Source organism: Trichechus manatus, unplaced genomic scaffold (assembly GCF_000243295.1).
Source record: "Trichechus manatus latirostris isolate Lorelei unplaced genomic scaffold, TriManLat1.0 scaffold00140, whole genome shotgun sequence".
NCBI classification, from domain to species: Eukaryota; Metazoa; Chordata; class Mammalia; order Sirenia; family Trichechidae; genus Trichechus; species Trichechus manatus.
In genome coordinates this window covers 4,753,776-4,780,866 of record NW_004444076.1, presented here as the reverse complement: position 1 = coordinate 4,780,866, position 27,091 = coordinate 4,753,776, and the positions used below count along the sequence as shown (strand labels likewise).

The 27,091-nt window shown below is 42.8% G+C and overlaps 1 protein-coding gene across 2 annotated transcripts in view; it reads left to right on the top strand.

The window, feature by feature from the left end:
* Positions 1-27,091, top strand: part of ME3 (malic enzyme 3) — a 244,626-nt gene that overhangs the window by 182,074 nt on the left and 35,461 nt on the right. For both annotated transcript variants that reach the window (XM_023739802.1, XM_004385527.2), the window contains one exon: positions 4,222-4,325. In XM_023739802.1, coding sequence (XP_023595570.1) covers positions 4,222-4,325 — 104 coding nt within the window. The remainder of the gene's footprint in view (positions 1-4,221; positions 4,326-27,091) is intronic.

Genomic DNA, 27,091 nt, shown 5'->3' with positions numbered 1-27,091 from the left:
CCCAAAGTCTCAGAACTAGTAAAGTGACAGAGCCTGAATTCAAATCCTTGTTTGTCCAATTACAAAGCCCAAAGTCCTTTCTGATTCCAAAGCTGGGCCATACAGAAGGTACAGGCTCAGCGAGGTGCATCCTGACCATGGTCACCAGGTCAGGCCGTGCCCTTTCCTCTGTAGTACGCTGCCTCCCAACTTTAAGTTTCTTCTGCTCCTGCTGATACAGTTGCCAGATTTAGCAAATCAAAATATAGGATGCCCAGGTAAATTTGATTTCAGGTAAACTATGAGATGAGTCATTTTTTAGTATAAGTATGTCCCAGCCGCAGTTAAACTCTCCTGTGAGGGCCAGGCAGAGGTCAAGGAGCTAACCCTTGGCTCCCATGGTGCCTACAACATCAAGTGATGAGGTGGAGAGGGAACTGATGTGAAACCCAGTCAAAGCAAGGCTTTAATTTCAGCTTAGCCAGTTTCTGGCTGTGTGAGCTTGGGCAGCTTATTTAAACCTTTGAACACCAATGTTCTTATCTGTAAAACAGAGACGAGAATACTAAAGACTATTAGAAGGACAAATGAGTGAATTCCTTGAAAGCTCTATGCAAATAGAAGAAGTTATTTTTTAGCGTCAACTCCATGTAGAAACTTTCTTTCTGATTTTTTTGTGCATATTCTTAGTTTTTAAGTATTTAAGGCATACAACATTTTATTATAAAAGTAAAATACAAGGACTTTTTTAAAATATAAGGACTTTTTAAAGTTTTTTATAGTCATTCTTATATTTCAACAGTACCACATTATAGTTGATTTTTGGAAAATCTCAGGATTTTTCAGTACTGCTAGAGAATACGACTTGCCTCAAAAACAGCATAGGCAGTCCTGAGGAACTCACTGTGTGCTGCCTGATAGGCCTGGCAATTCAAATCATTGAGTTGGCATTAGAAATTATAACTCACCATAGGACAGTGGTTAAGAGTTCTGGCTGCTCACCTAAACACTGGCAGTTCGAATCCACCGGCCGCCCCTTGGAAACCCTATGGGGCAGTTCTACTCTGTCCTATAGGGTCGCTATGAGTTGGAATCAACTCAGTGGCAATGGATTGGATGGGATGGAACCTCTTAATCTCTGTAAGAATTGGGGGGAAAAAGTGAATATTTTCTGCAAAGGCCAAGGGCTATACTATTTTTATCACTTTCGTGTTTGCCTTTCCAGGGTGTGTGTGTGTCTGTTTCAGATATTGTAATTATGATATCTGTGCAATTTTATATCCTGCTTTTTTCACTTAAAGTCATCTCACAGTTTGTACAGGAGGCTGCACAGTCTGAAAAACCATCCACGTTAATGATTACCTGTCCATCAGGTTGTTATTCTGTCATTTACTCTATCACTCCTCCTTGGCTGGATGTTTGTTGCCTCCAGCTGGCTTTCAGATCGTCCCTTTGAAGGTGGCATGTGGAAGGGTAGGCACTCTCATCCTTTAGCCCCGCTTCCCTCCTATACACACACCCTACACACACAACCACTGGGGAAGAATCCTAAACAATTTCAAGGATATACAATCCAGGGGGGTGAGGAGAGTGAGAAAGGAAATTAGGGCCCACTTTCTTTCTAAATCTTGCCGTGTGGTACCTTTAAGAAAGTGCTAAACCCACATCTGACAGATTATGTGGACCCAAGTTGTTGGAGGAGAGGGTGTTGGGAAGGTAGATACTTCCTGTTCTTTTCTGTCTCCTCCCAGCCAACTCCTACAGTGATATCAAGGCAGAATGGACCTAGAGCCAAGTCTTTAAAAATAATAAGTCAATTCTTGTTGTGTAGAAGAGCCACCTAAACAGAATGGCGTGGTGGATAGGATCATGGACTCTGGAGCCAGAAACTAGATTTGAATCCTGGCTCTACCACTTACTAGCACATGGTATGGGGCAGGTTGCTTAACTTCTCTGTGTCTTGTTGCCTCATTTGTGAAATGGGGGAAAATAATAGAGTCTGCCTCAGCTCAGGTCCTCTGAGAAGCAGAGATTCATTGGAGGAAATGCCTGTGAAGGATAAAGGGGAGGGAGCAGAAGTAGTTGGAGTGGGTGGGTCTTTCAGACCATAATGCAGTTCTGACACCTATGGAAAGAGAGAAGGAGGAGGGAGGATTGAGTAGGAAGAGTTCTGACTGAACATTAGCCCTGGGAATGTCTGCCAGGCCAGTGGCACATCCCGAAGCAAAGATGGCCTAGAGGAGTCTCTGTTAGGTGGGAATGGCCTGCCCTAGCACTCCTGCCATGCTCAGTTATTGGCTGGGAGCAGCCCATGAAGGTGGCGTCTGAAGGCTGTTCACTAGCTACCCTCCCTTCAGCAGGTTCTCTTCAGGGAGTTCTGAGCCGCTCACCGGCATGGCTGCTGCAACTTCATACCAAAAAAAAAAAAAAAAAAACCCTTGCCGTGGAGTCGATTCCGACTCATAGTCTATAGGACAGAGTGGAACTGCTCTGTAGGGTTTCCAAGGAGCAGCTGCTGGTGGATTCAAACTGTCGAACTTCTGGTTAGCAGCCAGAACTCTTAACCACTACACCCCAGGGCTAAACACTTAGAACAGTACTTGGCACATAGGAAGCACTAGGAAAATGAAAGCTGCTACCATGATTTTATAGCATATGTTATAATTCGTGAAGCTTTTTCACATATTATTTCATTTAATCATCGCAGTCACCCAGCACAGCTGGTATTACATCCCCATTTGACAGATGAGAAGAAGGTCACACAGCTAGTGAGTGCTGGAGGTGAGACTTGACTCTAAGCCCCTTGAGGGCAGAGCCTGTGGCACTTTTATCATTGTCCTGCACCAGCAGCTCTTGTGGAATGAAAATAACACAAAACCTTGTCCTCAAGGAGCTCATATTGTAATGGTTAGACACAAAAATAGATAATTCCTTGAGACTCTAGCACATGGAATTACTCCATTTCCTAAACATAGCATGTACTTTTTCCGCCAACTCCTCAGACTTGAGTGCCCAGCTCACCTTCTGCACCTGTCAAAATCTGCTCATTTCTTTTACTGGCTAACCATTTATTTCATTATGCAACCTCCAGCAGCCCCCAATAGAAATAGCTTCACCGCTTCTCTGAGCTTCCTTGCTCCACACTTTTTTTCCCAGAGCACTGTCACTCTACCCTGTAGTAGTTGGTTGTTTAATCATCTGCCACCCAAAATAGATTGTGAGCACCTTAAAAGCAGCAACCATTTCTTTCTCATCTACATATCCCTCACTGGGCCGAGTGTCAGCAGTAGTGGGTGGTAAGTGTTACATGACTGGTCCAGCGATTCTGTGTAGGGGTATGTGGAGGGGTGGGTTAGAAGAGGTGGGACTTCTGCCAGTGGGAGTAGTCATTCAGACCAGTGCAGACACACAAGATAACCAAACAGCGTGTGAATGCTGTGACAGAAAGAGCTGCAAGAGGTAGGGTGGAGGGTCAATTAACATAGTGTAGGCATTAGTGTGGGCATCTTTCTTGAACTGAAATTTCTGGTTGTGTCATCATTCTATCTTTGTATCAGGGCCTAGCATGGTGCCAGGCACGTGGTAGGTATTCAGTAAGATTTTGATGAGTGAATGAATGTAATGTTTTCTAATTTGAGTCCAGATCTGCATCTTTGGGCGAGACTCAATACTTCAATCCAGATGTTGACTAAAGTCTGCTACAGTGGTTCATAACTGGAAACAGTTTTGCTCCCAGGGACATTTCACAATGACCAGGGACTTTTTTATTGTCACGACTGTGGGGGGAGGTGCTACTGGCTTCTAGTGGGTAGAGGCCGTGGATGAGGGTAAAATCCCAGTTTGCATAGAACAGTCCCCCCACATCAAAGACTCATCTGGGTCAAAATGTCAATATTGCTGCTGTTGAGAAAGCCTGAAATGAACCCAGAGTCTGCAGCCAGAAGGGTGGAAGGCTGTGTCTGATGCATGCCTGGTTCAAAATATCCTTGGTTCCTAAACTGGTGGCCTATGTAGGCGTCCACACTCAGACAAGTGGCTTAGCCTCCAGATCCTTCCAGAGCTGACCCTTAGGGCCCCAGCCAGCTTCCTATTCACTCCTCCCCTCCTACCCTCTGGGCCTTCCCAAAAAAAAAATGAAAAACAAAACAGGACACTTGAGGAAACTGTACTGGAAGATGCTACGGGCAAAAAAGCAGAAAACCCTGGGGAGTAGACTCAGTAAGTGGAACTTGTCTGTTCCAGGAGCTGCTCAGAGACCCTCTGTACATTGGCCTGAAACACCAGCGCGTGCGTGGGAAGGATTACGATGAACTGCTGGATGAGTTCATGAAGGCTGTAACAGACAAGTAAGTAGGTCAGTCTGTTCCTTTTAAAAGAGGACTATTAAAGAGATACCGAACCAAAAACGAAACCCGTTGCTGTCGGGTCAGTTCTAAAATCAACATTGTTTTGACAGATACACAAACAAGAGGCAGTAGATGCATGCTTTTCAGGGTGGTCTGAAAATTCAGACTTGACCCCGTGTACTTGGAAAACTCAAAGCCAAATGGACTCCTTCTCTGGGAGAATCTTTGGGAGTGGAGACCAGTTGATGGCTGAAGGCTCTGAAGTCTAGAGGTTAAGTATCTGGAAAACCTCCTTGAACTGAGCTGTTCTGGGTTCTCAGCATGAATAAGAATGTTGCGAGATGGTGGAGGGTAAGGGTGCCTTTCTGACAAAATGGCTTTGGAAGGCAGCTTGCCACATTGGTTGTCACTTTTTACCTCTAAGTGAGTACCAGGCAGTGTTAATGAGCCACCATAGCAGTCCACGCAGGGTCTGGGCCCGTAGGATTTATGAGGTGTCATCTCTGCACTTGGGGTATGCGAAATTGGCGGCCCCCTTCACCTGCCCCATCTGCCCATTATGGCCACCCCTCACCCTGCTGTAGCTGGCATGCTGCTGGGCTTCAAGCCAGTCTAGGAGTTTCAGCAGCTCAGCGGGCCTCTGTAGGCCAGACAGTTTCCCTTCTCACTTGAAAACCTCTAGTCACTCTTTCTGTCACGAGAGTGCTCTAGCAGGTTATGGCAGAGCTGGCCTGCCCATCGTTGACAAAGTACTCCCTTGCCAGAGCTCAACCACTTGAACCAGAGCAAACAAAAAACCTGTTGCTGTCGAGTCAATTCCAACTCATAGCGACCCTATATGACAGAGTAGAACTGCCCCATGGGGTTTCCAAGGAGTGGCTGGTGGATTTGAACTGCCAACCTTTTGGTTAGCAGCCAGGCTGTTTACCACTGTGCCACCAGGGCTCCTGAACCAGAGCAGTGGGCTGGAAAAAGAACTGCTCTGGTTACAGCAGCACGTGAAGTCTAATTTGTGTTGGCTTTTGGAGTGGGTAGACTGGGTTTGACTCCTAACTCCACTCTTTTCCAGGTCTGTGGCCTTGGGAAGGAGCCCTGGTGGCGCAGTGGTTAAGGCACTCGACTGCTAATCAAAAGGTTGGCGGTTCGAAACCACCAGTGGCTCCGTCGGAAAAAATATGGCAATCTGCTTTTGTAGAGATTTACAGGCTTGGAAACCCTATGGGGTCACTAAGAGTCGGAATCAACTCGACAGGAGTGAGTTTGGGTGACCTTGGGCAGGTTGCTGAACTTTTCTGAGTCTTGGTTTCCTTATCTGGGAATAAGAAGAGAGGGCTTTGTTATTGTTGAGTTTTTATTTTTGTTTTTAAGAAGAAAGAAAATAATATTGTGGTTGTATACTGATAGGACTGCTGCTGTAGAAAAGGGAAATTAATGATAGAGTAAGCAAGAGGAGCAAGGGTCTAGTGCACAGCTGGAGAGCTTAGTCTTAGATAGGTGCACAGAAGATCATCCACAGTGACAGGGAAGGCAGAATACTGGACAAAGATGCAGGCAGTGGGTAGATGTGGTGGTGGGAGCATATGGGAGTTCCCTTCTGATTGAAGATAGGTCATCAGCTGAGAGTGAAGATGGGGAAGGGATGATGGAGGTTCAGGGATAGAGGAAGTATGACCTCGTTATCTAGGAGAGTGAGAGAACCACTGGATTAGGGGACTACAGTATGATTGCTGGGCAGCTCTAAGGGCCCACTTGTGAAGATACTGGTCATAAATTTAAATTAGATCAGTTAACTTATTTCTGAGTTTTTCTGTAGCCAGGTTTTAGTGTCTGAATACAAGGAAAGAAGAAGCAGAGAATAGAATTTAATCAGAGTTGGGATTTTGCTGGGCGAGTACAACAAAGGAAAAAAGGAGTTGAGAGTACATTCCAGGGAGTGATTACAATGATGTGTCATGAAGTCTACACTGAGTAAGAAGGGAAATGAGGACATGGTGGAGGGGAGGGGTAAAAGACAGTGGAAAAGTGGTAAATTGATGGACAGTAACTCCTGGTGAGGTCTTAGCATTGTTGAGTTGGGTACTAGATGGAAGGAGCTGGAAAAAAAAAGAGGTGGTGATCAGAGAGTGAGGTGTTTGAAGCTGAGATTATGCAAGAAGTGCTGCTGTTAAGATGTGACCACCAAAGAAGCTAACTCAAGGGTCAGCTCTATTAATAGAAGTAAAAAAAAAAAAAACCCATTGCGGTGGAGTCGATTCCGACTCATAGAGAGCCTATAGGAGAGAACAGAACTACCCCAAATAGGGTTTCCAAGGAGTGCCTGGTGGATTCAAACTGCTGACCTTTTGGTTAGCAGCCATAGCTCTTAAGCACTATGCCACCAGGGTTAAGGAAGGTCTGTCCCACTTCATTCTTCCCCGTTTCAGACTGTCTTGAATGCTGCATTCAGTTCTGGACAAGATACTTTCAGCGTCATTAGTTACCTAAAGCACCTTTGGAGAACAGTAACCATGGTAGTGAAGGAAGTCAAAGCTTAGCCTAGTAGACAGAAAACTCAGACTCAGTATCAGGGACACAGCACTACCTCCAGATATCTGAAAGCCTTTCTTCCAGAAGAAGACTGGACTTGTTTTGTGTATCCACATAGAGAAGAACCAATTGGTGGAATGCCAGAGGAGGCTGTTTCAGCTCAAAATAAATCAGAGTTATCCCACTATGCACTGGACTTTCTGTGGGAGTGAGTTCCCTATACCAGAAAGAGTTCAAGAATAGGTTGCAAGACTTATTGGTAGTGTTTTATAAGAGGGAATTCGAGCATCAGAGGCTCTTTAAGATGCCTTCCCATCCCATCCCAATATTCTATCCTGACCTCATAAGACCCCTGTGTGGTTGGCAGGGTAGGATTATTATTTGCATTTTGTGGAAGAGGACACTGAGGCCCTGAGAGGTTAAGAGAACTGTCCCAGGTCACATAGTTTCTGGCAGGACTGTGACTTCAACCTGGGTCTGCTGATTTCAAGTCCAGACTGCTTCCTACAATGCTGAGTTACCTGTGGATGAAAAGAGAAGGGAATGACATTGGCATAGAGAGCCTTCTTTTTCCCCCGCTTCCTGTTTCCAAGGCTCATTGCTTATCTAATGAGTCAGTAGTTATTCCGTGATTCCCTGCAGAGAAGTCTTGCTATTCATGTGAGAAGGTTAAGTAAACGAGGATGTAAGAGGCTCTTCAAATTATCATCAAAATCAGTTCACAACTTCCAAAGACACACAGGCAGTCCAGAGGTGAACCCTCGGGGAAGGGTGTGTATCAGCCAAGAGGAATGTGTCCCTAAGTGGAAAAGATGATGTACTGACAGTTCATTGCTTTGACTTACAAATAAACTAAAGCAGATATTTCTTGTGGAAACTGTAGGTGGAGAATGAGCTGGTCTCCCAGGCACCTTTGGGAATATAGTAGCCCCAAGATAGAATGTCCAGGCCTGGGGGTGAGTCAGAGCCCTGAAGCCAAAGACAATGTATTTTAGGAAAGAACCTTGAGAAACTTTGACCCAGTCTTCAACATCCTTGTCTCTTTCCAAACATCCTGCTAATAAAATGCTCCACCTTCTTACCATTCCCAATGTTTCAGGGAGTGTCTTAAGATTTTGCGGGTCTGAAGAAAACTCACTGTGGGTTAGTCAGAAACCCTGGTGGTGTAGTGGTTAAGTGCTACCACTGCTAACCAAAAGGTCGGCAGTTTGAATCCACCAGGTGCTCCTTGGAAACTCTATGGGGCAATTCTGGTCTGTCCTATAGGGTTGCTATGAGTTGGAATCGACTCAACGGCAATGGGTTTGTTTTTTTTGGTTTATGGGTTAGTTACTGTCCTGGAGCTTGGCCACAGGGAAGACCAGCAAGGCAGAAGGAATCTCCATTTAAGTCTGTGAACCACAGCAATAGATAGCTGGTCTTGTCCTCCTCAAAGCTGAGGCAAAGACTCACATTCTGAGGGCCATTCTGATGTTACCGTGGCAGACTAGTCATTCCATTCTTCCTGCTGGTTCTTCCCCGTCCATTCAGTGGGACCAGAAGCTTGCACCTGAGCATCACATCCTGATATGACAGGTTTTCCCTGATGACTTCCACTTATACTTTTTTTACTTTTTTATTTCTGTTACTTACAGTAGCCCCACTGCCGTCGAGTCATTTCTGACTCATAGCGACTGTCATGGATTGAATTGTGTCCCCTAAAAATGTGTGTCAACTTGGCTAGGCCATGATTCCCAGTATGATGTGGTTGTCCACCATTTTGTGATCTGAAGTGATTTTCCTATGTATTGTAAATCCTACCTCTGTCATGTTAATGAGGCAGGATTAGAGGCAGTTATGCTTATGAGGCAGGACTCAGTCTACAGGATTAGGTTGTATCTTGAGTCAATCTCTTTTGAGATATAAAGGAGAGAATCGAGCAGAGAAGAGAGGGACCTCATGCCACCAAGAAAGAAGAGCCAGGAGAGAGCGCATCACTTGGACCTTGGGTCTCTGCACTGAGAAGCTCCTAGATCAGGGGAAGATTGATTACAAGGACCCTTCCTCAGAGCCTACAGATAGAGAAAGCCTTCCCCTGGAGCTGGTGCCCTGAATTCAGACTTCTAGCCTCCCAGACTGTGAGAGAATAAATTGCTCTTTGTTAAAGCCATCCATTTGTGGTGTTTCTGTTATAGCAGCACTAGGTAACTAAGACAGCGACCCTATAGGACAGAGTAGAACTGCCCCAGAGGGTTTCCGAGGCTATAAATCTTTACAGAAGCAGACTGCCACATCTTTCTCCTGCGGAGCAGCTCATGGGTTCAAGCCATCAACCTTTAAGTTAGCAGCCAAGCATTTAACCACTGCACCACCAGGGTTCCTTTACTTACAGTAGAATGGATGGAAATCATCTGTTTTAAATTTGTATTTGGAACCCCAGTATGTCTGATATTTGGCCTGGATGGGACAGAAGTTTGATGTCAGCAGCAGCTTCAGCCTTTAGGCAGACCAGGAAAGGAAACCACCTCCTTTTTCTCCATCTCTCCAAACCCTAATGTCGACATTTCTAAGCTGCTAAGACAAGAGTCCTGAAGGAGAATGAAAATAATAGTTAAAGAAAACCCGTCTTTAAAAAAATTCATCTACTTTTTAGCTCCAGGAAGATTTCTTTCTTTCTGAGACTCTCCATCTTTCTATCTCTGGTTCTCTTTCTGTTTCTCTTTGTCCCTATGTCTATCTCTCCCCCACCCCTTCTCTCTCACCCACACACACACACTCCATTTTAGACTCAAAACCTGAGGTGCACACCATGGTGGGGATTACTATTACAATCTTTGTAGAATGTTCTGGTTTCCAAAGCAATCCAGACAGCCATGGACCTCTGATTTCCGGTGCCAACCTACTGCCTAGGCCCTTAATGCTACCTTCTGAACTCAATAGGAGCATCTGCCCCTTCTGAGCCACCCCATGAGCTGTGTTGCCTCAACATACATTGGATTCCCCCTAGTCCATATCCCCTCTGCTCCTTTTCCCACTTGCTTCTGCCCTTACGCTTGGAAGACGCGCCCTTAAAGGTTTCCCTTCAAGTACATTAACAAAATAGCTAAATTATCTCTGCTGTTCCCTGATCAGATTGACTGCCAGCAAAGGAATTATATTTGTCAGGCCTTTATACAAAGCAGAGCACAAAGCGTAAAGCTAGAAAAAAGGAGGTGAGATTCTAAGACTGTCGTTTGAACATTGGTTAATAGTGTCAAGGCACACGACCCCTGTGTCAGTTATCTATTGCTGTGTAACAAACCACCCCAAATCTTAGTGGCTTAATACATTTTATTTGCTCATGATTCTGCAAGCTGAGCTGACTTAGCTGGGTGGTTCTTTGCTGGTCTTGCCAGTCATCACCATGTGACTGCTTTCAGCTGACAGATTAGCTGAGGGCTGGGTTTGGCTGGACACTGGAAAGGTCAGGCTCCTCTCTCTTCCCATATATTCTTAGGACCTGTCCCTTTTTACGTGACCTCTCCGTATGGTCTCTTCTCTCAACACAGTAGCCAAACTTTTTACATGACAGCCCAGGGCTTCCAAGAACACAAAAGTGAGAGCTACTAGGCCTTCTTAAGGATGAGGCCTGGAACTGGCACAGTATAACTTCCACCATATTCTGCTAGTTAAAGCAAATTATGGATCCAACCCATATTCCAAGGAAAGATATAACACAAGGATGTAAATACCAGGAGGCATGGTTCATTGGGGGCCAACCCAGTCCAGTCTGGAAAGGACAAAGAATGGGGTAGCCAGCATTGTATATAGGAGGATGTAGTCTGGAAATGCAAACAGGACAGAGAAAGAATAGCACAGTTACATATATGAGCAGGAAGATGTATCCTATAAAATCAACAGACATTTACCAAGTTCCTGCTATATACCAGACAATGTGCTAAGCATAGTGGACAGTCATCAAAAAAAGAAATAAGAAACGGTTATGTCCTTAAGTAACTTTTCATTCAAAGACATTTCTTGTATATCTACTAGAATTTTGACAACTTGACCTCTAAACTTTGCTTAGCCTCTGAGTCTGTATGTAAGTCTCATATATGTAAGAAGCATTCTAGGGTGAAAATATTCACGTAGAATATTGAGAAGGTTGGAAGCTGTTAGTCACAGGTGGCATTTAAAGTCAAAGGAGTGATTGAGTTCACTAAGGAAAGAGTTGAGACAAAAAAAGACTATGGATCACTCCTATTGTCTGAACTGTGCCTTATGGATAATTACCATTCAAAGTTCTCAGAAAAATTTAGGATCAGACTAGGATATTTTTCATAGAAATGGCAAGAAGGGTAAAAGGTTTCATTCCATGTACCAACTCTGACTGCAAGGATTTTAAGGCCTTTCTAGTTTCAACAGGGAAGAGTGTCATGATTGATCGGCAATGTCTGCCATGAGGAGGAGAATGAGGTGAGGATGCATTAGCCATCCTGGATCTGTGAGAAACCTTTTGGCCTAAGCAACTGTGATTCTATGAGTACTCACACTTGCTTGTCCTTCTGCAACTCAAGCAGCTCAATAGCAACTAAGAGGCCAAAGGAGCCGGAAGGTTGAAGATTTTTCTTCTCCGGGTGTTCAGGATATTTCAAGATCTAAATCAAGGCTCTCTATTTCAGTCCACATGAAATCACAGCTGCTTCTTCTGAGTTACAAAAACAGTCAAAAATATGCTCCCTTGGCTACACTTCACTCCTCTCCTCTACCCCCAACCCACTCTGGGACAAACCAGTGGATCAAATAAAAGCAGGCATGCAAATACAGACCTGTGGGTCCCAAACCTGAATTATATCTAAATCACCAGAGGAACTTATCAAGAATACAGATTCCAGGCTCATAAGCCACAGTAGACCTGGGCTGAGGCCTAGGAATCTGCATTTTTAAAAGCTTTCCTGATGATTCTGATAAAGCTGTGCAAAGATTAAAGTTTAGGAAACTCTGATAAATCACATCCCCAGAAGAGACATCTTTTGAGCAACCCCAACCTCAGCTCCCTCCACTTTCAGGGTCAGAATGGAGCCTAAGGTGATGGTTTAAGGGCCAAACACATGTGTACTTTCCATGGGTCTTAACATCAGGGACTTTTATGAGGAAGACCCAGCACATTCTCTGAGCTCACCTTGCCCAGGCCGTCCATCTTGACAATACACCTGCTGCTGCTATAAGCAGCTTCCTTCTAGTCTGGAAACCTTGCGAGCAAGACTGTACCCAGTGCTTCCACTGGAATCCCCTTTGCCATGAGGAACTTCAGCTTCTTTCAGGCCTGGCATAATTGCATTTCCACTTGTGGGGCAAGCACTCACACATCTAGCACCAAGGCTGGGAAGCAACATCTTGAGGTGGAATCAGGCCTACCTTTCCCCACAAGAAAATGCATGCTTAGTTCTGGTTCCCTGTCTTCAGGCCATTAATTCATGATTGTGAATGAGTTTAGAGGAGTCCCTGGGTGATGCAAATGGTAAACGTGCTGGGCAGCCAACCCAAAGGGTGGAGGTTCAAGTCTACCCAGAGGTACATCAGAAGAAAGACCTGGCAAACTACTTCTGAAAAATCAGCTATTGAAAATCCTGTGGAGCACACTTCTACTCTGACACACATGGAGTCACCATGAGTCAGAACTGACTTTGTGGCAGCTGTTTAATGAGCTTGGAAAAGGAAGATGGTAAATGCCTTAGTTAAGTAAAGATAGTTGTGACTGCCTTGTTCAGGGGATTTCTTCTAAAAAGCTTCCAGTGAAAGTACAGAAAGGCACATCACCCTCCCAACAAATACGTCTGTTTTTTGGCATTTGACTTTTCAAACTTCAAACAGTATGTCTGTCCCACAAGGGATGAATTTTGCTGGCAAAGAGGCCGGAAAAGTAGGTACAGCAGCCAGCACTCTGGGAACTGAGCTTTATTCTCACCACCGAGGTGTGAAAACTTGCCATAGAAGCTCTGAGAAAGCTAGGAGCTACACAAATAATTTATCTAATCACTTATTTATAGGGGTTTGAATAATAACTACATGCCTTCTTCAAAAGAAACAGAAGGCATGAGCTATGTCTTCAAGAATCTCACCACGCCTTAGGAGACAAAATTTTTGAACAGGAAATAATTAGAGATAGGTTAAGTACTCATCTGTTTGGTGCTGACTTTCAGTTCAGTGGGAATTCAGAGAGGAGAGCAATCAGGGATGACCACATGGTTGGAGAAAGCTTCATGTAAGAGATGGAATTGTAGAAATTTGGGGAAGAATTTGAAAAAGCAGCAGGAAAAAAAAATGGTATTCCAGTTAGAAAATACATCATGAGAAAAGCAAGAACACAGGAGAGGCAAGAAGTATACAGTTTGACCCAACTAGAGGTGGGTGTTTTTTGGTTTGAAATAAGGCTAAGCAGGAATGGACCAGGCCTCAAAACCCAGGCAGAAGGTATAATTATTAAAGCTTAAGAGTGGAAAGGACTTCAGCCATCTAATCCTGAGGTTTTTAAACTGAGTTCCCGAGTCCTAGGAGTCTACAGAGGTGCATCTGGTGTGCTAGAAAAAAGTGAAATATTTCCCACCAACCATAAAAAATTGAAACTACCTGAAGAAAACTTTACTGTTTTCAGTTGCTTTCTATATTGGGGTTCTGCTTAAGATTTCATTCATTAAAGAATTCTTCTGCTAAAACTGTTTGAAAATTACTAATCCACGTAATATTTTGCTTGGGACTTGATATAGTTAGCAACAGGGAGCCCTGGTAGGTTCTTGAGCAACAAAAATATTGAGTTAAAATTAACAGGATATGGGAGGAGATTAGAGACGAGACAGAAGCTATGGCAGAGCCTCAACTCAAATTCTGCCTTCCCCAGGGAAAAATGCCCTGACCAGCCTGGCCTGAAACTGTTTCCTTCCTTGTAATCCTAGAGTGACTTATTAGCCAAGCATTCCATTGTGACATCTCTTCTACATGGTCTTGAGCTTTTCTTTAAAGCTTTGTGTGTGTGTGTGTTTTTTTTTTTTTTTTTTTTTTCGTCTTTAACCTTTCATAGTCAGAGCAGAGACTGGCCAAAGACGTGCCTGAACTATTGTAGAGGGGTTAAAGTAGGGAGTAAGCTAGAGTGGATGGCCTTTATGGATCATTCCTGTCTCAGGTCCTGTGATTCTGTAACATCTTTTCTAGACTCGGGTCCTATGACACTGTAATGTCTTTACTAGACTGGCAGTCCCTGGGTCGGGGGGCGTGTGCAGAGCATGGCTTAGGCATAGTGGGCACAAAGTAAATGGTAGAGTGGGAGGGGCAGATGGCTGGTTGGCTGGTTGGTTGGTTGAGGGGTTGAAAGCCCTCACTTAGGCTAGCTATCAGTTAGAATGGACTAAACGCTATGAATCTAACCACATCTGAGGAAGCTCAGAAGAAGGAACACTGGGACTCTTCCTGGCATGTCTGGCCTTTTAAGAAGCAAGACAGCTTTCTGATTTTAGCCTTTCATGTCTAATTGTTAACAGTCTGGTTCCTATGTGTTTCCGTCAGAATGGGAGCCGGCTATTGCATGATCACAGACTTCTGTGCCTGCAAGGAGTCTGTCTGGGTTACTGTCTTAGTTATTTAGTGCTGCTATAACAGAAATGCTACAAGTGGATGGGTTTCACAAACAGAAATTTATCTCTCACACTTAGGAGGCTAGAAGTCCGAATTCAGGGCACCAGCTCTAGGGGAAGGCTTTCTCTTTCTGTCAGCTCTGGAGGAAGGTCTTTGTCTCCTTTCAACATCTGTGGGTCCGGCATTCCTTAGAGATCTCCATACGTCTTGGCATCAGTCTTCCCCTGGATCTAGGAGGTTCTCAGCACAAGATTCCAGGTCCAAAGGACATGCTCGCTCCCATCTCTTCTTTCTTGGTGGTAGTGAGGTGCCTTCTCTCTCTGCTCACCTCTCTCTCTCTCCTTTTATCTGTTGTAAGATAAAAGGTGTGACTCAAGCAAGGGTGTGATTTGAGTAAGGGTGTGACTTGAGTCACACCATCTTATAAGGAAGGCTGTGACTCAAAATACACTCCACACTAATCCTGCCTCATTAACATATAGAGGTTAAGATTTACAACATATCACAAAATAGAGGATAATTACATCAGATCACAAAATGGAGGACAACTGCACAATGCTGGGAGTTATGGCCTAGCCAAATTGACATATATTTATTGGAAGACACAGTTTAATCTATGATGGTCACATAAAGGACTGGGAGACCATAACAAAATGTAAACCAGCATCCAGCCCCCTAGGACCTATTCCCTTCCATCGTACCCAAGCAGACTGAATAATTGAGAGGGTTTGCTATTCAATACTAAGGTCCAGCCAAAAGTGCTGGAGGAAGTTCCCTAGTCAGTACCTCACCTAAGAAATAGAACTCTCTTGAGACATCACCCACTAACTACAGTTGTTAAAGCACAGCATCTAGAACTAGGCTGCCAGGGTTTTAACCTCTGAACTGCCATTTATTAACAAGCTACTTAATTCATCTGTGCCTTAACTTCTCATCTCTAAAATGTGTTTTTAAGACATAACTTGTTGAATGTTTATGATGGATAAATGAGACAATCAATGCAAAATGCTTAGCATTCTACCTGGATAATAAAACCCATTTCCATCTAGTTAATTCCGACTCACAGCGACTCTATAGGACAGAGTAGAACCGTCCCATTGGGTTTTCAAGGCTGTAATATTTACAGAAGCAGACTGCCACATCTTTCTCCTGTGTAGTGGCTGGTGGGTTAGGACCACTGACCTTTCGGTTAACAGCCGAACACTTAACCACTAGGCCACCAGGGCTCTTTACCTGAATAATAATAAACACTTAGTTGTTTTTGTTGTTATTTTATGCAGTTTCAAAGCCACTGTCCTTTAGGTAGAGTACTGGTGATGTAGTGGTTAAGAGCTTGGCTGCTAACCAAAAGGTCTGCAGTTTGAACCCACCAGCCGCTCCTTGGAAACCCTACGGAGCAGTTCTGCTCTGTCCCATAAGGTCATTGAGTCATAACTGACTCGACAGCAACGGGTTTTTGGGTTTGGTTAGTGGTGCCCATATTCATGCATTCATGCTTAAGTTAATATGTCCACTAATATATTCATCACTGTCTCCCACAGTTCCCTAGCCATCCACCCACTCTGTTCCAATATTACTTTCCCTCTCTTCCCCAATGCTTCATCCCCAGTGCTAATTCTTAAGAAAAATAAATCACTGGGTGTAAGCCATCTCCATTTGAGATTCCTGGTATGTGCAATTAGTAAATGCTTGGACTTCACTACCCATGCCTATTCAGTTTAACTCTGCCCCTTCCCTGAGAGAAGAGGCTTTGTATATATTAATGTGTACGTGTGAGAGTGAGATCCCCTCATATTTTCTGCAGTTTTTTTCAGCTGAGTGTTGTTTGGGTCCTACAGCCCCCTTGCTCTGAGAGAACGTTCCCTTACATAACCAAACATTTCTTTGTATGACACATAGACATATGGTGCACATGGGTGTGATAGGAATTCCAGAAGAAGAGAATACAGAGAATTTCTCAGAATTAATAAAAATGCATGAATCCGCAAATTGATGAAGCACAGTGAATCCTAAGCAGGATAAAGATAGAGGAATCCACTTACATCACTAAAGTACAAACAAGACAAAGAGAGAGTCTTAAATTTCAACAAAAGAAGAAAGATCAGCTTCCAACAAGAAAAAAACAGTATCAACAGTAACAATTGAGGCCAGAAGGTAATGAAGAAATATTTGCTAAGGGTTGAGGTAACCTATAATTTTATTCAAAACTAAATTATCATACAAGAGTGACAGTGAAATAAAGATATTTTTTAGACAAAGTCTGAGATAGTTTATCACTCCTAGATGTCACTGAAGGAACCATTGAAGGATCTACTTGAGGAAGAAAGAAAATAAACTCACAAAGAAGTGAGATGCAGGAAACAATGCAAAATAAATACATACATAAATAAAAATATATATTAAAACAATGAAAAAATAAATTAGAAACTATTTAAAAGGTATTGATTGTATTTATTTTAAAACACTAATTTTTGGGGATTTGAAAACGGTGAAAATAAAATACTAGGTGAAAACAATCTAAATGTCCATTAATGGATGAATGGATAAACAACAAACTGTGGTATATATACAAAATGGAATGAATACTACTCAGCCAGAAAGAGAAATGAAGTACTAATACATGCTACAACATGGATAAAACTTGAAAACATTATGTTGAGTGAAATAAGTCAATCACAAAAGGACAAATATTATATGATCTCACTTATATAATTGACAAGAATAGGCAAATATTCAGAGACCAAAGTTTATTAGAGGATACCAGCTGGGAGGAAGGGGGAAAAGGGGAGCAGTTATTTGAGAAGCAGTGAGTTTCTGTTTATGGTGATGAGAAACAGGGCATACGTTAAGGGTAATGGTTGCACAGTCAATTAATGTAACTGGTATCACTAAATGGTACACTTGAAAAATGTTAACTGGCAAATGTGTTATATTTTTTTTTTATTTTATTTATGTTGTAGTGACTTTATAAAATTTATATTTATCATGTTTTTTATTTGTTTTGTTTTGCTCTCTTTTCCTGTCTTCTTATTAAATCTGTTTTATTCCATGCTTTCTCAACTTTACTGGTTTAGAAGTTATACATTCTATTTTTATCCTTTGTCATTTTTTTCTGTTTATGGTAGTAGTTTAAGTGAAAGTTTACATTTCAAGTTAGTCTCTTATAAAAAAATGTATACATACATTGTTATGTGACCCTACTGTTCTCCTTATACTGTGACAGCACACTCCTACTTTCCACCTGATTCCCCATGTCCATTCAACCAGCTCCTAAACCTGTCTGCCTTCTCATCTCACCTCCAGACAGAAGCTGCCCGTTTAGTCTCACGTATCTACTTGAGCTAAGACGCACACTCTTCACGAGTATCATTTGATGTCCCACGGTCCAGTTTCTTTGTCATTTTTTAATGAACATACTTGACTTAAGTCTAAACTTAATATCTCTCTGATCACAATTCAATAAAACAAGAAATTAAAAATGAACTCAAAAGCAAAAAGCCCTTCTGGCCGACTAGATGGCAGTGGGTTTGGTTTTTTTTGTTTGTTTGTTTCTATTAAAGTCTTGAGTAAAAGGGAAAATACAAACAGAAGTTACAGAATCGCTGAAAAATAATGATAATAAAAACACTACATATTAGAATCTATGGGGTACAATTAAAGCAGTCATCACAAGAAAATTCATAGTCCTAAACATCTATATTAATAAAAATAAAAGAATGAAGATAAAAGAATGAAATTCCCGGCTCAAAAAGCTAGTAAAAGAACAACAAAGTAAACCAAAAGAAATCACAAGGAAGGAAAGAATAAAACTTAATGTTTAACTCTGGTTAAAAAATTAATCTCTAGCAACTGAAAGAAGAAATTATAGTGGCATATGGAAATTGTTTTATAAAATACTTAGAACTGAACAATAATATAATTATGTCAAATCCTGCAGCTAAAATAATAGTTAAAGGAAACTATAGATCTTTAAATGCTTATACTGGAAAAGAAAAAGTCTGAAAGTTAATGACATAACATGCAACCTAATAAGTTAGAAGAACAACAACAGAAAGTTGTCCTTCCTAAAAAGTAGAAGGAAAGAGATAATAATAAGAGCAGAAATTAATAAATTAGAAAACAAATATGAAACAGTGAGAATAAACAAAAAAAATTTCTTTAAAAGATTAATAAAATAGGCAAAGCTCTGCAAATATTGATAATGGAGAAAGGGAGAAGACAAAAATAAACAACAACAAGCATGAAGATGGGCAGTTCCTGCCAAATACTGCATTTAAAAAAAAAAAAAAACTAAATAAGTAATAAGCAAGCATTTCACCTTTCACCCTCTGGTGAACTGGGTGCTAAGCTAACCTGGGCTCCTAGGGACAATAAAGCAATTCACATGCATTAATTCATTTAATAGAACAATCCTATTAAGTAGGTACATTATTGTCCTTTCCCACTATATATATATGATTCAGGGAGGGATCTTTGCTTTGTTTACTGCTGTATCTCAGGTACCTACATCAATGCCTAGAGCAGAATGGGTTTTCAATAAACACTGAATGAATCTACATTTAACAGATGAGAAAACTGAGGCACAAAAACGTTAGAGAACTTCACCAAGGTTACACATTTAGTAAATGATGGAGCCAAGATGTGATTACAGGTGGTCTGACTCCAGAACCCACTCTCTAAATTGGATACTCTCTATTTCTGTTCTCTTATATGAAAGAAAAAAATAGTCCAATATACTCCAGACACCTTCTTCATACAGTAGGCAAGGAGGATAAACGGAAGGTCTGAAAGCTCTTCTACTTAGCCTACTCAATGTCTCCTCTCTCCAGTTTGTTCTAGGGCAGGGTTGATGTCCCACCTGTCCTCACCATAAAGGGGACTGCGGAGGGATCAGCCACCAGATCCCATTGTCAAAAGTCTAGTTTCTGGCAGCTAAGGAAGCCTTGTTGCCCCCATCATTCACCAGAGCTGGGTGCCCCCTGAAGGTCTCTCAACAAACCGCAAACCCCAGACAGTTCAGCAGACCCCAGGGGGAAAGCTGAAGCTCTTTGTCTCCGGGCTTCTCCTGTTGGTTTTAAAGATATAAACAGTGGAAAATCCCTAAACTTACGGCAGCCAGATCACAAAGACAGTCTGAGGATATTCCTTTAATTTTAAAAGGCTATAAAGAGCATCACTCTTAGCTCTAAGCCCTGATTGTAATGCTTTAGGTTGTGTTTAGATTCTGACTCCCTCTCAGTAGAAACAATCACTGCTCAATATTTTCATATACACTGAATTTTAGGAATTCCTTCTATGGCTCCATCCGTGTTTTACCATTCTCATTTTCCCACCTGGCCCTCTGTAATCTCAGAGTCTTAGTACCTGAGCAAGAAAGAACCTGCTCATTTGATGCAGCTCCCTCACTCTGTAGATGGGGAAACTGAGACCCAGAAAGAAAATTACTTTCCCATGTCATACAGCTGGTTAGCAGCAAAGCATTGCAGATGAGAAAAGTAATGGGAAATTAAGGAGAACCTATTTAATTGTTTGCTCTTACCTAATTCTTGAAATCTACTCCAAGTTTCCATTTAGTCTGTGCTTAGAATGTGCCTTCTCTGTACCCCCTAGTGTGGCCAATACAAAGAAAAGACCTGTCCTGAAGGAATTCAATTCTCCCTGGGATTATAACATGGGTACATGAAATAATCAAAGAACAGTTCAAGATAGCATTCAGCCATTTGCTTATTTATTAATTCATGTATTCATCCATTCATTCATTGGATGGGTATTTATTGAACACAATGATAAGTCAGAAATAGATCTTGCTCTGAAGGAGTTTATAGTCTACTAGGGAAGAAAAGAGATATATATGCTCAAATAATTACTTGTCAGGTCTTGGGGCTTGGTTTGTGTAGATTTAATGTGTGCCTAGTTAATGGCCTGCCTGGAGTTTGTCAAGTATGATAGGTGAAATCACTGGTCAGAGGTTTGGGACATTTAGTTAGGTTTTAAAAGTCATGACCTTCTTCCTAGGAAAGAGGTAGCAAACTTGCTTTTACAAAGAACCTACAGTTTGCTGCATGCTTGACATTAAATTATCACAGAAACCTTAGAGATCAAGAAATTGAGATTCAGAAAACATAACTTGTCCAAAATCATCCAGCTACAAACTGGAGTTGCTCCAACTCCATCTGACTCCAAAATCTGTGCTCTTTTACTATAGACCCTCTGCTGGCTTGCTTTTCCAGCCTGGCTGGGAAGACACACCCAAGTACTGCTCTTTTGTGTTAACTTGAATCCTTGGGGGGCAAAGGAGGGTGCCTCAGGTGTTACAATACTTTAGTGATATATTTGTGGTACTTTGCAGCTGTGGCCTCTAGGGGAGGAGCAAGTGGCTCCACGAGGACCTGGTGATGTCTTCTGGAGTGTGTATGACTGGGCATTCCTGTGAGAAGGGCTATTCTCTGGCATTCATTCATTCATTCTTTCATTTGTTCAACAAGTAGTTACTGAGTCTAGCAAGCACAGGACACTGGATATACAGTAGAGAACAAGGCAGAAGCATATTTGCTTGGGCCTCCATCATGGGTGTTTAAAGATTATTAGCCACAGAGCAGGGGGCAGGAAAGGAGTCCATTAAAGCTTATTCTTCAGATATTTATTAGGTGCCCAGCATGTGCCATACAATGATGAGTCAGACACAGCCCCTGCCTTCAAGGACTCTGGGTCTAGTGCCTGCTTTGATCTAGTGCATCACCCTCCATGGGTTGGTCTTTTTCCTTTCTTCCCTTGACTTTGGCTCACTTAGGTCCTGAAAGCCCACAGAACACAGACTGGATTTTCTTTTCCACCTCCAGAGTAACAGTCTTAATTCAAGGTAGAATTTAGCCAGTTCTGTGAGAGAATGAAGGTCCCTAGGTGGTGCAAACAGTTCACGCTTCCTTTCACCACTTTGTCTAGCAAAAGTAGGACCAACCAACCATCTTCCTTATACTTCTCATTCTGACAGAACTGTATAAAAGTATCAAACGTGATCACCCAGAGCCTCGTCTCTCACCAATACTTAATCTATTTGTGGTGATATTTTGTGTATTTCTATTGCCAATTCACGTCATGGATTAGCAGTGCCTTCTTTACTACTGGAGGCAGAGTCATCAACATCTTTAAGACTAACAAGACTTAAGAACCTATTTAGAAAATTCAACCTTACAATTTCGTTTCTGTAGAACCACTCTCGGTACCAAATGTCTTAGGCTGGGTTCTCTAGACAAGCAAAACCAGTAAAGCATATACATGTAGCAAGAGAGAGAGAGAGATTTATCTAAGGAAATGGCTCACACCATTTTGTAGAGGCTTGCAAGTCCCAAGTCTCTGGATCAGGCATCAGGCTGGAGGCTTCTCCTGACTAATGTAGCTGTAGGGGCTGACAAATCCAAGGTTGGCAGGTCAGACAGCAGGCTGCTGGCTTACGGGCCGCGGAGGCTGACAAATTCAAGATTGGCAGGTAAGATGACAGGGTGCTGGCTCACAGGCTGCAAAGGCCAATGAATCCCAAGATCGGCAGGCAGTATGGCAGGCCACTGGCTCAAATCCCAAGAATCGGAGGTCAGATGATGACAAGCCAGATGCAGGATCCGGAGCGAGCAAAAGCCAGTAAGCTTTGCCAGAACATCCATATGTATTGGATGCAGGCCACACCCCTGAGGAAACTCCCCTTAAAACTGACTGGCTGATCACATCAGATCACATCATGAAAAGTGATTACATTATATCACTAAATGGAGGATAACTACGTCATTACATAACTGCAAAACCACTGAGAATCATAGCCTAGCCAAGATGACACACAACCTTAACCATCACAGTGCTCAACTGTTAACCTAAAAGTTCGTGGTACTGTGAAGAAAAACCTGGCAATCTGCTTCCATTAAGATTACAGCCAAAGATCACTACTGCAAGGAATAGTAATATTCTTAGTCTACATCCTGATAGTATTAGGCATTATAAAATTTTTCCCTATTGTCTTACACACGTAAAAGGCAAAAGAAGGCCTGAGGCTAAAATGTTGATGTACATCGAGTCTGCTCACTCCAGCAATGCTATTGATGGGAACATCGCTCTTACTTAATAACCTGGTGAAGAAACAGATGGTATCCAGTGGAAAACCAGCATCGTGAGTTTAAAGAGCCTGCAATGGCCACCATCTAGGAGCTCAACTAAGTCCAGGTATTGATCATCAATGTGTTATCTCCAATCTCCGATCAAAAGGAGGGACTGATTTAGGAAATAATATTGGAGTTATTATTCCCTCTCCTTGAGCATACAGAATGTGACCCAGCTGAAGCTGGGCTCACAAGGGCTCACAAGGATTTACAAGGACACATCAACTGGGCCCTGAGGTATAAAGACAATAGCTAAGATGATCTTGGAAAACATCTTAAGGAAGTTTTCACAAAAGCCCATCAAACGGAACACAAAAGACTTTCCACTCTTATCTTTTTCTGTTAGCATTTAGTGAATAAAAATTTGTTGGACCAATGAAGACCCTCCTGACTTTCATAACTGAAACCCATACCAATGATTGTTAAGAAAGATGATTCAAAATGTAAGATTATAATTTCTAGCCAATCAGTGAAAAAGTGATGCTTTCAATGATTCTACCCATTTTGTGATGTTGATATATACTGATGGCTCTGTAACTGTTCTTTGGACTTGGGCAGACAAGGCTGTGGCAGTATGCTTGTCTGTTTTCCCATTCTTGCCTATTCTGTGATATTCTTTGGACTCGGGCAGACATGGCTGTGACAGCATGCTTGTCCACTTGCCACTTTTGTCCTTTTGAATATAGGCCAAATAAAACTTTCTTTTTACTTTAAAAAAAAATAAAAAGATTACAGCCAAGAAAAGCCTGTGGAGCTCAGTTCTACTCTGTAACACCTGGGGTCACCATGAATCAGAACTGACTTGATGACAACCGGTTTGGTTTTGGTTTATGAGAGAGGGAAAACTGGTACACCTGACCCAAGCGATGGTCACATCGCCTCATGTGCATGCAAAAGATGGACAATGAAAAAAGAAGACAGAAGAATTGATGCATTTGAATTGTGATGTTGGCAAAGAATATTGAATATACCATGGACCACCAGAAGAATGAACAAATCAGTCTTAGGAGAAGTACAATCAGAACACTCCTTAAAAGTGAGGATGCTGAGACTTTGGCTTACCTACTTTGGACAGAAAGGCCAGTCTCTAAAAAGGACATCATGTTTGGTAAAGTAGAGAGTCATCGAAAATGAGGGAACCCCTTAATGAGATGGACTGACACAACAGTCACAACAATGGACTCAAACATACCAACAATCATGAAGATGGCGCAGGACCAGACAACGTTTTGTTTTTTTATACATAAGGTAGCCATGAGTTGGAGCCAACTTGGCAGCAATTAACAACAACAACATGAGAAAGGGTCAGTTTACACTCTGAGGAGGTTCAAGAGATGATTAAACCACAGATTGTATGGTACGAATACTACAGTAGTACACCTGAATAGATAGGCAGATCAGAATGGACTAATCAGAAAAGCTTCATGGAGGACATCAATGGCCTTATGGCAACTCAGCATATACAATCATGGGCAAATAGGAGGTGGCATAAAGGCAGAAGCCCCAAGCCAGCCAGTGGGTTAGTGGCTGAGAAAAGTGCATGGACATTATGAGTCAGCTTAGCAGTGAGTTGGTATGCCCTAGAAGACAAACTCAGTAATGGCCACTGACCTTTGAGAGGTCAAGAAGTCAGCAGATGAACCACCATTCTCTTCCCAGCACTGGGATTTCTGGCACCATTTTTGTGCTTTTCCAGGAACTCAGACAAACAGGGAAATTCAGGAGGAAATCCAGCCTGTTCATGAAGTGTTTTCTGTCTGGCCTGGGCTGGTTGTCAGAGCAGTGACTGAGAAATGGCTGCATTGTTCAAAGACTTTTGCTTAGAAGTTGAGCTTCCTGTGACTGTCTTGTTAGACGATGGGAGTTTTCCTTGTGAGGCCAGAATGCCAGTCACAGGAGCCCACCAGTCTGCCTGGTAGACCCAGGCACATCACAGGAATCTCCCAGTCTTGATGCTGGGAAGGGAAGGGCCTCAGAGGTCCACCCTCATACCCCTGGCTGGAATTCCTTCCATGACGTCTGTGCCAAGTGGAGCTCCAGTGATCACAGAATCACATCTAGTGACCAGCAGCCTCTTCCACCCAGTGTTGGATTTCTCTGACTTATAAAGCACTGAAGTCTGTGTCCTTGTAAGTTTTACCAAATGGCTCTGCCTTTTCCCTCAAGCTGCTTAATTCCTTGTCCACAGAATGATTCTTCACTTCATATGTTTGAAGATTATCATTATGCCTCATTCCACTAGGCTTTCTCTTTTGTAGACTCAGTATTCCCACTTTCTCCAATCCATGGTTTTCCATTTCCTCACCTACAGAACAGTTTGCCTGCCATCTTTGTGAATCCTTCTCCAACTTCTGAACCCCACCCTACTCCCAACCCCAGAAGAATGACTCACTGCCTCATACATATCTGTGGTAGAACGGCGGTGTGAGGGCTTCGTATCTGTCCCCTCCTCTTGGCTGTGAGGTCCTAACATTCTAACTTTGCCCTAGCTCCCAGTGCCTCCCATCTCTCAGGATCTCCCCCATCCATTATTCCTCCACCTCTCCTCTGTACTGGCCCCTTTATCTCATAAGCATACCTCCCATCTCAAAAACAAATCCATCCTTCAGTCCCACATCCCCTAATGGCTGCACCCTACCTCTCCCTCATAGTCAGTCTTCTTGGAATAAGTTATCACTGGTGTTTCCTCCCTTCTTTTCACATTAACCCTCTGCAGTATGATTCCCTCCCCACCAAAAGTGGTCTGACTGAGGTTACCAATTATCTTCTAAATACTAAGTTCAATACACACTTCATGATCCCTGTTTCACTTGATGTCTCAGCAGCATTTGAGCCCCTGTGGCATCTGCTCTGTGGCTCACCTTCACCTCTCTGGTTCCCCTGCTCACTTTCCTTTGCTGGTCTCTCTTCCTCCGTCCCCCTCTGCTCCCTGGATGTAGGTGTGCCCCAGGGTTCTGTCATTGGCCCTGCTTCCTTCTCACTGCACATGCTCTGCCTCAGGATTCTCTTCAGGTGCCATGACTGACTTCCATATTATGTACACACAATGCCCAGAATGTCATGTTCCTCTCTCCCGAACTTCATGCATAGTCAACTGCCTCGTGAACATGTTCATTTCGATGCCTCACAGCACCTCATACTCAACATGTCCCAAACGTGTCCTCCCCAGCAAGCCTGCCTGTCTCCCTATCCCCAACCTCAGTGAGTAATGAACATCACCATCCACCCATCCTGGGCTCCTCCTTCTCCTTCATCTTCCATACCTGGTCTGTTACTAAATCCTGTCCATAATAATCATAGTCTCCATATAGTCAGTGCCTACTATGTGCCAGGCTTTTTATACACATTATTCCATTCAGTTCTTGTGATGAGACTACAAGAGAAGTATTATTATCCCACTCTATTATCAGTGAACAAACTAAAACTTTGATTAAATAGCTTGCCTAAGGTCACACTTCTAGTAAGTAATGGAGCCAGACCTGTCTGATCCCAAAGCTCTCTCTACTCTCCCACCTTCTCCCTTTCTTCCATGCTGTGTGTTTTATCTCCTTGACATCTTTTATCAAACTCCCTCCTCTGCCTCCCTGTACCCACAATGGTTAGGAGGCAGCAAAATGTCTGCTGTGCCTAGAATGTCGGAAGACATGGGAGGGAGTAGAACAATAAGGTTGGGGCCAAAGTGCACACTACCCTAAGGGGTTTGGGCATAATCCCAGAGGCAGTGGAAGCCCTCTAGGGATTTTCAGGAAATAAGTGTCCTGCACAGACTTGTGTTTAGAAAGATGTGGAGGATGGATTGGGGGAGGGGGAGTGAACCTGGGAGAAGTGAGGTAGTTATTTTAAGATCCTGACCAGAATTGGTGATTGCGATAATCCTATCAAGAGATGGCCTTGCCCTGAATCCACCAGTCCCACCTACTACAAAGTTCTTCCTGTAGAGAGTTGTGTCTCTTAAAATATGCTCCACCATACGTTGGGAGGGTGGGATCCAACAGGGTAAGGTCTTTGGTCAGATAAGCTTAGAAAATGCTAGGTTAAACAGGTTTCTTAATGCAAGACTTTCAAAGCCTTTAATCTACATTGTATGTGTAATACACAGTTTTGCAAACTTATCTAACCACAGAACCTCTTTCTGAGAGCATCTCAGGAGACTAGAGTTTAATGGAATATGCAAAATAAAACAAAGACCTAGAGCTGTCATGATTCTGTCAGCTCTAGTTCCTGAAAGGAAAAAAATAAAAGAAATAGCTTTCCACTGAGTGACAACTGATATTCTTTCTCACTGAACACTGCTGTGAGAGTCTTGCGTGTGTGTTTGAGGTTGTGGGAACAGACTGGACTCCATGGAAATATGAATAGTAGCTTTTAGTCATTCTTTTTGGAGACAGACTGAGCAAATCCACCAGGTCTCTGGTGTTTGTTCAGACCTGAAAGAGGTCAGACCTAGGTGACTGAAAGAATGGCAGGTCCTGACCTATGAAACAGAAGCCAGATCTGCAGCCTCTGGAA